This window comes from Cyprinodon variegatus, unplaced genomic scaffold (assembly GCF_000732505.1).
Source record: "Cyprinodon variegatus isolate N-32 unplaced genomic scaffold, C_variegatus-1.0 Scaffold90, whole genome shotgun sequence".
NCBI lineage: Eukaryota > Metazoa > Chordata > Actinopteri > Cyprinodontiformes > Cyprinodontidae > Cyprinodon > Cyprinodon variegatus.
The window spans coordinates 1,382,657-1,396,785 of record NW_015150543.1 but is presented as its reverse complement, the minus strand read 5'-3'; the positions used below and the strand labels follow the sequence as shown (position 1 = coordinate 1,396,785).

Below are 14,129 nucleotides of genomic sequence, written 5' to 3'. Positions count from 1 at the left end.
AAAGCCACTTCACCAACGCTCATAGCTCTCACTTACAAAGCAGGCAATCAAAGGAAAAAAATATGATCAAACTTTCTATGGATTCACTTTTGGGGCGACCATATGTTGCTTGTAAATATCTCTGGAACATTTATACACAATATTTCGAGCAGATTTCAGTCAACTGTCAATATCGGCCCAGAATATTTTGCCCATGCAATTTCCAGGCACTTGCATCAGAAAGACAGATATTGATCCGTCCTAACTGGATTATACATGGTTAGAGACTCATCAAGTGCATATATTGAGTAAAGTAGCTCAGTGCATTATTGCTAGGGATACACTAATCATAGATTTATGACTCCTGTATAAACCTTAATTTTTCAAAGAATAGGTCCGCTGATACTGAAAGTGCTTCTTTTATTTTCAAGCAAATGAAAATATGCATCTTTCCTGTACTGTAATGAGATGTAATATTGTGGGTGGTATTATGGTCACTGTAAAATAGTGTTGTAAAGGTTTTAGAGAAAAGGCTAATGGCTTGGCGGTGACTTTTAAATTGTTTTGATCAACTTGTAGTAAAGATTTGGGGTAACTGATTAGCATATCTAAACCTAAATACTATTTTTTAATATTTTACCTACATAATGCAGACCCTTACCTTTTATAAAATCTAGTATTTAGATAATTGAATGACAGAGTAGTTAGATTTTACCAAGGATAAAAGAGCCCTAGACAATCTCTGTTGACCTAACCAATGTTTTTTTTATTTTAGAAATATTATTTCAATTTCTGAAAATGTGTCTAATGTATTTTTGGCAAACAGCAAAATTTAAAATAATGTTAAATAAAAACCAGACGTGGTTTAGTTTTTAAACCATGGTTTGAAAAAATCTACATTATGCATTTTTTTTTAATAGAAGGATAAACCAACTAGACTAAGTGGCCTCTCTTTATTTAGCTGCTTACATTGGAGCACGATGAGTTTGCTATGCTGCATTGGGATGAAACATCAGCAGAGGATGCTATTTTCTATACCATTGATGTTTCACACTGTGTTGAAGGAGCCTAAATGAAGAGGATTCATCTCTAATAAAAATGGCATCATTTCAAATAGCTTCCCAAATGTATTAAATTAGATGTTTGCTTTTTAACTAGTCAGACACGGCAAGGTAAAGTCAAGCTGAAAATCTGTGCATTTTGTATACAGGCTTATTTATTGTTGCATCTCCAGTTATTATTTCCCTCTGATTGGATCCTGGTTTGTTAGCTTTTAGTAAAACAAGTCCAAAATCTGATTCTTCTTTTACTTTTCTTATTGCAGGAACCCTTCACCACATTCTTCCTTAACTTTCAAGGAGGGAAGTTTGACCATGCAGACCGCACCTTCTCCTCATTGTCCAGGGCCTGGAGGAATTGCCAGAGAGACACATCTGATGTTAAGGTACTCTCCACCACTAACCCTGCAGGCACCAAATTTATAAAACATTAATAAAACAGTTAAAGTTCTGAGAACTGCAAAAAAGAAGAACATTAAAATCCTGCTAAGCTTTGTAAAAAAGCAGAAAAAATGTTTCCAAAGAGAAGTGTTCTGTCAGTCCTAATTATTGTCCCCATGCTATGAAAGCTTCCTGGTCTTCTGATCAAAGCTATAGACTAATCCTCATCTGTCTTAGCTGCCTGTCTCAGATTCAGCCAGCTATAACACGGTCCATTGGGCCCCCGAAACTCTGCTGATATTTTGGATCTGCCCTGCAACAGCTCAGGTCATTCTCATACTGAGGGCCTCGGAGCCCCGGTGCTCTCTTTAACTGCTCTCCTAAAACATTTACAACTACAGTTAGACATCGACTGTCAGAGCTGAGTTTGCTTGCTCCACTGGCACTGGGTCAATGGATGGGGGGAACAGCAGTGGTGTTGGGGGCTTTGACGCTTGATTGCATCCCCCCCCACCCCTTTGCCTTCCTCAGATAAAACATATGGATTGTGTTACTGTGTAGCTGGCCAATGCTTGATTGCGAAAGCCCAACAACAGCCTTCGTTTGCTCTCTCAGTCTAGACCTGTCAATGTGGATCAAACTGTGAGAGCTCAACTTCAGATCAAAACAAAGAAAAAATCTGGTCCGCATCAGTTTGTTTCCTTCCTTAGTTAGAATTTTTTGTAGCTTTGAATGAAGGTCCGTCGACTTTATCCACCTGGATTGGCACATTCTTGTTCGGAGCAATGGAGGAATTAGGAATGAGATGTATCAATTAGGTATGCTAAGTACACCATTTAGCTTTTGCGTTTGGGCCATTGATAGCAAACCTCTGTCTCTGCCAGAGGGCAAAAGACCCTTCTGTTTTCTTATGCCACTGGAAAAGACTGGGTGATAATGGGTTACAACACCCAGATTTAATGTGTCTCTAGCCTGGGTGACGCTGGATTGACCTCTTGTCCCCAATCCCCTGACCTCTAGACTTGGCCCAGAGGCATCAGAGGGGGAAGCAGAGTAGAAGTGGAGTTAGAGGTAGCAAGAGTGGAAGTGTAGCCTAAGAGCCTAGGGGCCAAAGCCCCTTCCAGTGACCCGTGACAGGACAGGATTGGGGATCAGAGGGGCTGGCCTCTGACCAAGCTGGAGCAAAGGGGCCACCGCACATAATGGTCCACGCTAGGTAAGCTTGAATACTGGCGAGTGAAGCCTGCAAGATTTTGTTAGCTTGCGTGTGTGTGTTGGGTGGGGTGGCTGGGGGGGAATCTAGATTTGAGCGACGACCTGCTCAAATTTACAGCAAGCAGCAGTCGGTGAACCCGGGTGAGCCGAGGGCCTCGTTAAAGTGTTGACCTTTAGTTTTAAGGTCAAGTTTTGTGAAGTGAAAGGATTTCAGGAGTGAGGAAGCGCCATGTTGTCGTCAAGCTATCAGTTTGTTTGCAGATTTGACTGCTGAGGTGGAAACATGACAGTTTTCATCTTAATAATGTTATAGTCCAGTGTCCTAAACTGAAGCTGAACTTCAGTTTGTAGACGATCTAGAAAAATACGGTGAGGAATGCGGTTGGGTTTTCCAGAACAGGATAAATATGTGAAAAAGAAAATAGAGAAAAATAATTTCTACTTGTAGATTTTAATCTTCTCTCCATTGTTGGTTCAATCTTCCGTCCACCAACCAACATTTTTCATTAAGTAAAATGTCAGAATGCTGAAATCTTAACAGAAAACTGCATGAGGACCCTGAAAGTACTGGTTACCAGTCCATCAGAAGAGGAACTATGAGAAATTGGCGTTTCTTTGATTGACCTGCTCTACTCCCCAGTAAAAGTAAAAAAAAACAAGTGGTTGAATTCAGAAAAACCTGAGCATCTTTTACACAAAGAAAATTTTTCCTTTCATCAAAGCCCAATAGGAAATAAATACGTCAGCTTTTTTAAAGTGCATGTGAAGACACTGCGGGAGTAGGGTTTAGATTAATGTCAACGTTGTACATTTTGCGCTCCACTTTACTTGCAGGCATCCAAAAACTGAACCGCTCTGTGTACTGATTGTCTTTCATTATGATAGACATGCAAACAAAAATAATACAACCGAAGGCTGGAGGGCAACTCTGATTTATCTACATGTTGTGAAACTCTGACATGATCCTCATGTTTATTCTCACTGTGGCAAGTTCTGCTTTGTTAGGAATGACAAATGGCTAAACATATAAGGTTACGTCCCCTACCAGAGATGTCTTTTTTCTTTGCAATCCTGGAGTTTGAAAATGTGCTGTTGTATTGTTCCTGACAGCCAAATAAAACCATCATAGCTAGAAAATTTGGCCTGCTTTTTTTCTCTGTTATACAAAAACAAAAAATCGGAAGTAGACTTTTTTTTTTTTTTTTTTGCAGATGGTTTAAAACCAGTGGAGAAGGGGGGGAAAAAAAGGCTTTTTAGTTTTTCTTTTCTTTTTTACTTCCTATAATTAAATAAAAGATAATGATCAGGGTTGATCTTACAAACCATTCTTTCCAACCATCCAAGAAATCTTTGTGTACTGTATATTTCTTTTTTTCTTTCTTTTCAGAGTTAAAAGCTACAAAGATAACCTCCGCTAGAGCTATGATTAAATCTCTGTTCTTTCAGTTCTATTAACAAATCACACAAAAATATTGTAAATCATATTTTATACCAAATTAAAAGGATGTCCATGACCCGGTTTAAACATTAGTACATTTTATCAGATGAAGCTAGTTTAGAGTAATCATTTAATTTTCCCAACAAATAATGTTAGCAATGTGGATTCACCCCTTTGGGTTTTTTTTCGAGCTCTGTACTTGTGACAGTGTCTTGCTCACGGACCTAGTGTGGCAGTCCGTGGGAGTGGGGCTTGAACTTAGAACCTCAGGATTCCAAGCGCAAAGCAGGCATTAGTGTGAAGAGTCTTGCCTAAGGACCCACACTGGTAGCTCAATCCCCCCAGCTGGGATACGAACCTGTATGCAGGACGGCTGATTTACCACTTGAGCTAGCCAGCTGCTAAAATTGTCACCTTTACTAGGCGTTTTCCAGGTGTTAATTCGATTTATCTCAAACACCATGTTCTGTTAGCAAAAGAATCACCCATTATTTCTGTGACCAAAATTCAGTCACAGCACTGTAGTTTTGTTTATCTGCAACATGAATTGAGGTTGTTTGATTTGGCTTTTATAAAGATTAGCATAAATAACATTCTTTCTGTTGAAGTTTTTTTTTAATTACTTCTGCTTGTGATTTCATCAAATAAAGCCTAAAATGGTAATGTCTAAACTGAGTTTTAATGGGCTCTATGCACAACTCCACTACTTCCTTAACTTAAGGCAGCTCGTTTATGTCCTGTCTTTCATTACTGGATGAACTGCTTAATCCAGGTGCGTCTGGCCATGGTTATTGAGGTCAGGCACACCTGGACTATCCAGTTCATCCAGTAGAAAACGACAGGAAACAAAAGAGTTGTTTTAAATTCAGGAATTAGTGGAGTTGTGCATAGAGACCATTGACTCCAACTTCCTAGAATCAACTCTACATCTCTGTTTTAAATAAGTTATTTTTGTAGACCTGCAAAATCCTTGTAAATTCAACAAACTCTCTATTTTTTTCATATCAGGAATTGATCCCAGAGTTCTTCTATCTGCCTGAGATGTTTGTCAACGCCAACAACTACAACCTGGGAAATATGGAGGATGGCACTGTGGTCTCTGATGTGGATCTTCCACCTTGGGCCAAAAGCCCAGAGGAGTTTGTTCGCATTAACCGACAGGTGAGGCTCATCAGAGGCACAGCGAATTTAGCAAAAACACAGAAGTTAGCCTCTGATCCACTGATCATAGAAGCACTGTGGTGTGGCTGGTTTGCTCATTCGCAACTGATCGCAGCAACTCTAGTCAGTCTGTTATTTTACTGCTGGAGCATAATCTCTGGCATTCACATTTACAAATTTATTTCTTTAGTTTTCAGTTTATTCTCTCTAAGGTCTCTTGTAAACCTTATTAGACCGAGTAACAGATATCTACAGCTCTACATTAAGGAATGCAGCAAATGTTGCCTTCTTAAGACTGGGTAATGCTCAGAATCCAGGTGGTCCCCGTGTGTGTAACAGTTAACACTGTTAACTCTTATAACCCCACACCATCCTTCTGCACACTCTGGTGCACCTTTCCAAAGTTGTAGGTGACCGCAGACAGTGCCGCAGACAGGAGGCCTCTGATTGGTGAAATCTACGTCCGCTCTACATTTTGTATTTTCCTGTTTGGTACCTTACCGGAACAATTTGGAGTGCTGCATTTTTTTTAGACCTGCGTACTTTGGAGGCTTATCTTGACCTAGGAGTCAAGATACACCTTTGATCTGTCCATGTCTTATAAACAAAGAATTGAACAGCAGAATTTTATTTTTCTCATTTTGTTTGGGAGGTTCACTTCTACTCTGCCGCAATAACACAAGCTTTATTCATGCTTGCTCTCAAACATAGATATCATACCGTTAGCACAACTGGTATGGGGCATTGAACCTCATGCCTTTTTTCCCTCCCCATCAACCTCAGAGGGAAAGTGTCTTCAAACAGCATTTATATGTTTATCTTGTCATCTAAAGAGGGGCACATTTTTCTCCAAATGTACCAACCATACTAGTGGAGCTTAAACTTCCAGCAGCATCTCATTTTTGGTTCAGGCTAGCCGCTACATGGAGCTGATGGGCTGAGTGTCTCTCCTATTTCAGCACAGGTGCCGGCGAGACAACTCTGTGCTGGTCTGTTTGTTATATTGAAACCCTTGTAAATGTGGAGAAAGGTTTCTTTTTATGTGTCTCTGTTTGTGTCAGATTTGTGTCTGTTATGTCTCTCTCCTTTTGCATGCTAAGCCCACTGAGGGGAGCTTAGCTCACCAAATGATTTTGTTTTGCTCATGACACCTGGAATATTTAGTATTTTTTTGTTGTCACATTAGTAGAAGATTTTTCTCATTTGTACAGGTTTTGTTTGTTTTAAAGAAGTTAACCTAACCGAATTGGCCTTGCTCCTAAATAATTTGAAAGTAATTATGTTTTTTTGGGTCCCCAGCATTAGCAGCTTTGGTCGTGTTCTGAGCTCACAGTGGTAATGGATGCTGATGAGGCTGGGTGTGCTCTGTGACCTGTGTAGTCTGATGGGGGGTGTCTGTTAACCAGCCTACTGATATGACCATGCCTCTGCCATTAATCACGCACTTGGTTTCTGGCTGTCAGTCTGCTTTGGGCCTTGGGAGGCTTGTTGTTGTGGAAGCATGCTGGTTTATAGACTGAAGACTTGGGTCAGTTTTGGTTAAACAAAAGTATATTTTACTGATTTGGAAAAGTTAAGCTATAGTATATGGAGCATATTCCTTTTGTTCTCATAGTATATGTGTGTATATTTGTTTGGCATTGGGTTTAAATGTTTCCATAAGTACCAGAGAATGGAAACATGTTTGACTTTATTATACAAAGGTCTAAAATTTATACAAAAATCATTTTAAAACCTCTTTGAGTTAAATGCTAAATCATTTATTTTCCAAATGTTTTTATTGACCTTGCTGACAGTTTGTATTTGGATTTCTAACTAAAGGCCTCAAAGATGAGATTACATTGATTAAAAAAAAAGAAAAAAAAAGTTCTCTTTGTCAGCATCCATAGGGGTCTCATCTTCAAAAAACACTGCCTGAATGTTCTGGTCAAAAACCTAACGGGAAATAGAAGCCTTTTTGTTCATATTTATTATTTTCCAAAATCTGAAGTTGGGATATGGAAAAATAATCACTGTAATTGTGTGTGCAGATGCAACACAGTTTAATTAGTGTGGAAAATGGCCCCAGACCCAACTAAACGAATGTATTTGTTGGATCTGGGGCGTTGGCAACATTTAGAAATTGGAGTCTGGAAAAGTTGTGAAATGGATCATTCTGGAACTGGCGGATAGTATCCCTCAGTCCTCTGTGGGAATCAAACCTGACGATTTGTTGTTTGTCACACTTTCATTAGGAAAACAATTCAGGAACATGACATCCAGAACAAACAGGCTTAAAAACAGTTTGTTTCCCTGTAAAAGGTACATTTCCCATGGTCACCTTTATGTAAAAACACTGTGCTACCAGATCTACATATTTTAATGATTCTCTTTAAGGGTGTTTATCCGCTCCTTCAGGTAATCCACTTTTTGTCCTGTGGTGCCTCATAATTTCTCTATTTTGTTTTCTCTCTTCTTTTTTTTCCTGTGTTCTGTTTATGTACAATCTTACCTGAGAGTCGTGATTAAACCTCACTATGAGTTCATTATGATAGTAAAGATTCTTGATTCTCCTTGAGCTTTCTGCTGTGCCATTGTAGAAATCTGATGGAATGGATGATTTTGTTTATGCTCATTTAACCCAAAACCTGCTGTTACTTTGTGCTAAATTCAGATGCAGCATATTTGGAGTGGTTTGCACAGCTTCTGGATTTTACATATTGAGAACCTAGATCATCATATAGGTCATCTGAGCTATAAAAGGTTAAATAACAGGGTTTTTGTTCCAGTTGGGAGTGTGAGATTCAGCTTCCCTATTAGATAGAGCCACTGTATTAGTTTTAGGGCCCGTTCATAGCTCAGACAATCCTTTATTTAGCAGTCACACATAACATTTTATCAAAACTTATATACAGACTTAATATAACATTCTCTGTAAAAAAGAGAAAAAGGGGTTTGTTGTGGTAGTTTTACCAAGTGGACAGATGCAGTGGTATAACAGCACAGATCATACACAAACCATGCTGGGGGCGAGTGTTGGCAGGGATATGTGGGTGGACAGGTCTCTGGTCATGACAGATAGCTGACATTAGAGGGTGTCAGCTGGTAACTGTGGGGCCGTTGTGAGAGAGATGAGCATGGTGGAGGGAACGAGAGGAAGAGTGAAGGAGTTAATGGGCTGTTTGGCGCTCTTTAGCAATTCTGTTGCTAATGGCTTCGCAACACAAGGATAGACAGAAGGAGAGAAGCCACAAACACACGTCGCTGCACGCCTGCTTATAAACACACACATGCCGGCTGTCTTCACTCTGGTTATGAGCCCTAAATGATTAACAGCTAATTAGGGCTCAATCTGGAGAGGCCATTAAAAGGCTCTCTGAGTAAAGGATTGCACTGCTGTGCAAAACGGCAGCTTGTTTTTGTTATGGTAAGGAGAGTTGCATGGTGGGTGATAAAAAAAAAAATATATATATAGGAGAATATATAAACATTTTATCAAACTGTAGCCTGGGATGTGGTGCTCTGCTAGGCCGAAGTATCATAGTTGATCACTGATTTAGCCGGGATTGTGCTCAAATCAGCAGAGGGGCTCTACTTAATGTTTGGATATTAGACACATTTCACTGTAGATAAAGCAAATCAACACATTAAGATAAAGGTACAGTGCCTCTAGATTGAAGTGACTACACCGTACTTAAATGTTTTCTTCTAAAAGACACACTCCCTTTTTCCAGTTCCGTCATACTCAAACCCACACACACATAGCAATGAAGAGACACTGGGGTCTTGAGGCAGCATGCCACAGAGATCAGGAGCTGCTTGTTGTCTTTACCACAAGGTCAGAAGAGAGGTTAAGAACTTGATCCCTCCTCCACCAGATAGCTACATTTTTCTGGGCACTGTCAGCTTCTTAGACATTCCTCTATATATTACCACACTGCACCTTGTACTCCTGCTCACCATTAATGCAAGAGCTGCTTACAATTGAGAGACTTGTGGGTTATTTTACTGCACAAAAAGGTTTGTGTACACCATTGTGGTTTTAGAGAAAGCCAACAGGGAGAATGAACTACATTCTTTTATTCAACATGTTTACTGCTATTCTAAGTCCTATCATGCCTCTATTGTAAATGAGGATAGTTATCTACCTGTATGAATAAAGGTTTGATGAATATTAATTGATTGACAGATACAGTATTTTATACATTTTTCGAGTGAGTTAAGTTTGTTATAGTTCATTTTTGTTGGAGAATATATAGTTTGAACATTGAATGAATGCATAATGTTTCAAAAACAGAAAACGATAGAATCTATGGGCTGGTTACCAAAATTAAAAGATGTTCATTTGACTGACTGGAAACTCAAAAATCATATAGTTTTCTATACACTGACTGTACCTCCTCTAAGCACTGCTAGGTTTTAATAACTACAACCCTCCTCAGTTTGGAGGCTTTATCAGTAAAATGTTCAAAAATAAGTCGGCACCTTTTATTTAAGCAATAATCTGTTTTTGAAATAAACAAGAAATGAATTGATTGGCAAAATTACTGATTGTTGCAGCATCATGAAGTGAGACGCTGATGGTTATTGGTAGAGCACTTCACAAGATGGGGGGGAACCAGCCTCAGCTGTGTTTTACTCCATTGAGCTTTAACTGTAAACATGACATGTTGTCGTAATTTCAAAGTAAAATCTCTTTTTTTTTTAAAAACCTAAATGGCTACTATATTTCTACTTGAACTTGCTCACTATTGACCAAATGATGCTAGTGTTTATTATAAAAAAAAAATAAAAAAAAATACTAACAAATGTTAGGCAGTACCATTTTTTAATGAAATTAATATTTAAGTGCATAAATCTATTTTTTTATTACATGCCCAATTTTACTGCACATTATTTTTTCTCACAAAATTAGACTAATATCTGTTAAAGCCTAATTTAGTTTGAATATCAGCTCACTATTTTTGTAAGCAGTACCACCAGTGTGTTTTATGGAGTCTCGCAATTTTTTTTTTTGACCTTACACCTGTCGTGTTTGAGACATTAAAGCAATCCTGCCTGCAGTGTTTCATTTACATGGTTGCTAACAGACAAGTGTCAAATTAGTGGGAGTCAAATCACCTTAACCCTAAAACTCCTGCTGCACATCCTTTCTCTGATGTTATTTATTTATTTAACTTTGTGCACCAACAACCCTTACAATCACAAAAAAAGTAAAGGTTGTTCTAGCAGGACAATTAACACTATTGTTTACTATGTGTAACTATTTGAAAGAGATTTAAAAGAAAAGATGGAAAATGTGATACCCAGATTTCCTTTCAGCCCCCCCATGGTAGCTCTTCATTTGAGGTCACCAGCTTCACCCAGTCAAAGATTGGGACTGTTTATAGTCATCTGTCATCTGAACAACATTCTCTGAGCTACAGGGACCTCCAGAAGATGGTTCCCACAAGCCTACAACTCTTTTTCTCACAGTAACCCTCCCAGAATCTCATGTGCGAGCTGAGGTAAACCACTGCTGGTTCTTATGCACTTATGAATGACTGACTGAAAATGTAACATTGTGTAAGGCCATGGCAGCTTCCTGTACCAAAATATGGTTAAGCGTTGTAGGCAAGCACTAATGCACCCCCCCTGGTGTCTCTGCTGAAGTCTTTATGTAGGATGGGAACTACCATGTGGGGGTGGTTATCTGGCTAATGTCAGAGGGCGCTCACTGTAGGGGTATTGTCATGTATAAGGCCAGACATGTTTACTGTGTGCTCAGTGTTTTACGAGCTGTCCCCCCTTCCTTATTTTCCTCCCCCTCATTTCTTTAACCCTCCCTGTTCAGTGATGTAATGGAGGAGGCTAATGAGTGCCTGAGAAATGGGATGATCTACTGTTGCTGAAATACTCAAGACTAATGTTGTCCCTCTTTTTCCTGCATTCCCCCACGCTCTTGTCTCACTTCAGCCAAAGTCAACTTAAATGCTCTTTGGCAGCATTACTCTGTTTTCATACTGCGGCCCAACAGTTCATCTTTCTGGCTCAGACTGTCAATCTACTGCATTTTAGTTTTCAAATCTGCTTATTGATGCCTTTTTGCTGCCCAATGAACTTTGTAATCAATGTATTACTGACCAGTTTCCAAAGCTAGCTACCAACCAACTTGGTTATGAGACAAAAACCAAACAGCTAACCATCCAAACAGCTCCCCAATAAAATTTTTATAAGGCTTAATGCTAGGATTTATTATTACATCTGATAATAATGGTTTAAATCTATTAATTTGCATCAACATCTGCCACTCTGTATAACAGATTATAATGACAACCCTTTCCTTACAAGGAATTACATTCAACTTGATCAGTGGAGTCTTTCACCTTAATCATCTGCCGTCTAATACTGAGTCAACTAGCCAACTCTACAATCAGTTCAACAGCTATCCAAATATTCCTTCATTCAGAGAATTTAGATTTGGTCACTGCTCCTATGTTTAATCAGCTCCCACTGCTGGCATAGTTATTGCTCAGTTGATGCTATCATCTTATCGTAGTGATGTATTTGATACCTTAATCAGCCTCTCAACATGTGGGAGGATAGATAGGTTTTGTCTCTGCTGGTTCTTGTTAGCACTGAGATCATGGTGAATGTGAGTAAAACTGCAGTTTTCCAAAAACTCTTTCTGTATGAAAAGCTTCTAACGTTTTCTGCTTTCTGAGCATTTTATTGTTGCAGTCTGTCGTGCATCATACACTTAATTCTGTCCAGAAAGTAAACACCATGTCGGAGAACAACTGCACCTCCTGTTTGAGCCTGTAATTTTCTTTCCAATCAGTACTGTTTACTACTTTGTGCTGTAAATTGGACCAAATCCACCATAGCATGTTTGTTTTGGGGAGATAATCCCCCAGTCACCTCCCATTCAGCTTTGCTTCCCTCCACAAAATGATCTTGTTGCTCTTTCAGTGGATGAAAGATGGAAAGAAAAATGGGAAGAGAGAGTTGGTGTTGAAGTCTCAGGTTCCACTTGCCAGTCAGAACCTCCGCTGAACCACAACCAAAGCGATCACAGTTGTTGCCTTTCTAATTAGCTGAGTTGGAAGGGGGTGGGGCTGAAGCAGCACACACATCTTTGTTTTAGTTGGTGTGTCTGACTTTGAGAATAAAGGAAACAACTTTGTTAGTTGAATGGCTCTCGTTCCTTACGTCATCTGTTGCCTCCTCTCTTAATCGTCTTTCATGTAGGGGCCCCCTCACTCTCTTTGCTGTACATAGCTTTTCTCTGGCTACTTTAAAATCACAATCCATTGCTCCTTTACAGTAAGTCAGCGTCAGCCTGATCGAAAGGATAACATAACATGAAAGAACAGCAGAAAACAGATGCACCAATACGCGTGACAATAAGCAAACAGGAAAGTAAAAGCAGATATGTGTAGTAACTAATTACATGTACTCAGTTACATTTACTTTAGTAACTTTAGAAAAAATACTTAGTATTCTTATCAACAATATACTTTTTACTTCTACTTGAGTATAAATATAAAGTATCACTATTCTTGAGAAATATTTCTGACTACTCCATCTGTTGTAAGTAACTTCACTAAATGAAGACATGCTTGTTCTAAACAAATATGCATCATTTAGAGACAGACTGTCTTATTCTTTGTACTCGAGGCTTATTGGTTAAATGTTTTTTTTTCATCTGCGGAGTCTGTCATGTCATTATGAGATGAAGTGAAAATACCTTTAACAGTTTACTGTAATTTAACCTATTTTTACATTCGGTCACCATTGATTTTATAAGTTTTATAACTCAAAAAATAATCACTATTTTTATGGTCATGGGTAGTAAGCAGATCAGTTACTCACTACTAAATATTTTTTACTTGAAGAAATGGTGCAGCTCTTAAGTACAATATTTTTGGATACTCTACCTAACTCTGAGTAAACTGCATGTTTAACTTTTAAAGAATAAAAAACATTGAAATAGAAGAATAAGACTTTATTAAAGGGTAGAGAATGGTTCAACTTTAAGGATGCTTAAGCTGGAGAAATACATAAATTCAAAACAACCAGAAATGTATGTTAATCAGAACAATATTCACTGAAAGTACATCTCTATTTCAGGTTCAAAAATATTCAATTAAAATAAGGTATATTTGGCCATGATTGTGCAAAATGAAGGAATTTTATTTCAGTTGACGTGTTATATGCATCAGTCACAAGTTTATACAGTAAAAAGACTGAAGTCTTGTTTTTTTGTAAAGAAATGGAATTCAAATAATTTTTTTATCAAATCGCCTAATTTTCTTTTCAGAGATTCATTCTAGTTTTTACAACGTCTATCTCACTTACTTTACAAAACAAAAAGATCCAGTTCTTGAATTTTAACAAATTCAGTTAAGTTTAAGTTCAATCAATCCGTTCCTGTTTTAATATCACATTAAAGTCCAAGCTCTGTTCTATTGTACTTCAAATTAATAACACAAAACCCTCAAATTTAGTCAGTCTTTGAATCCTAAATGATAAAGCCCAATTTGAATGTTGCCACATGTTTGCACAAACAGCAGAAAAAGCCATCAAAAACGTTAGGCACCATATGAAAGGCATTCAGCTATGAGGAATGTAGCAAGGGGTACCTTCTATGTTGGAGACTGTAAAGAGCATGCAGAGTAAAGAGCTTCTCCCTTGGCCCCATGCAGGAAGGAATATGGCTAAACAGAGAAGCACAAAGCTCAGACAAAGCATCAGAAACAGCAGCTGTTAGCTTGTTTCACAGAAAAGCCCGGTAGCGTAATTCTTTAGTTTCAGGATATCCACAAACTGTAGTTAAAAGCCCTCAGCTGATCCTAAATGCTGCAGCCAGAGTTAGATGAAAATTAAAAAGAGAGATCACATCTCTCCTATCCCAGCTTCTCTTTATTGGCTACCTG

General features: G+C 38.5%; 1 protein-coding gene across 9 annotated transcripts in view; it reads left to right on the top strand.

The window, feature by feature from the left end:
* The window catches only part of lrba (LPS-responsive vesicle trafficking, beach and anchor containing), a 243,521-nt gene that overhangs the window by 187,299 nt on the left and 42,093 nt on the right, over window positions 1-14,129 (top strand). For all 9 annotated transcript variants that reach the window (XM_015373646.1, XM_015373651.1, XM_015373653.1 and 6 more), the window contains 2 exons: window positions 1,304-1,423; window positions 5,080-5,232. In XM_015373646.1, coding sequence (XP_015229132.1) covers window positions 1,304-1,423; window positions 5,080-5,232 — 273 coding nt within the window. The remainder of the gene's footprint in view (window positions 1-1,303; window positions 1,424-5,079; window positions 5,233-14,129) is intronic.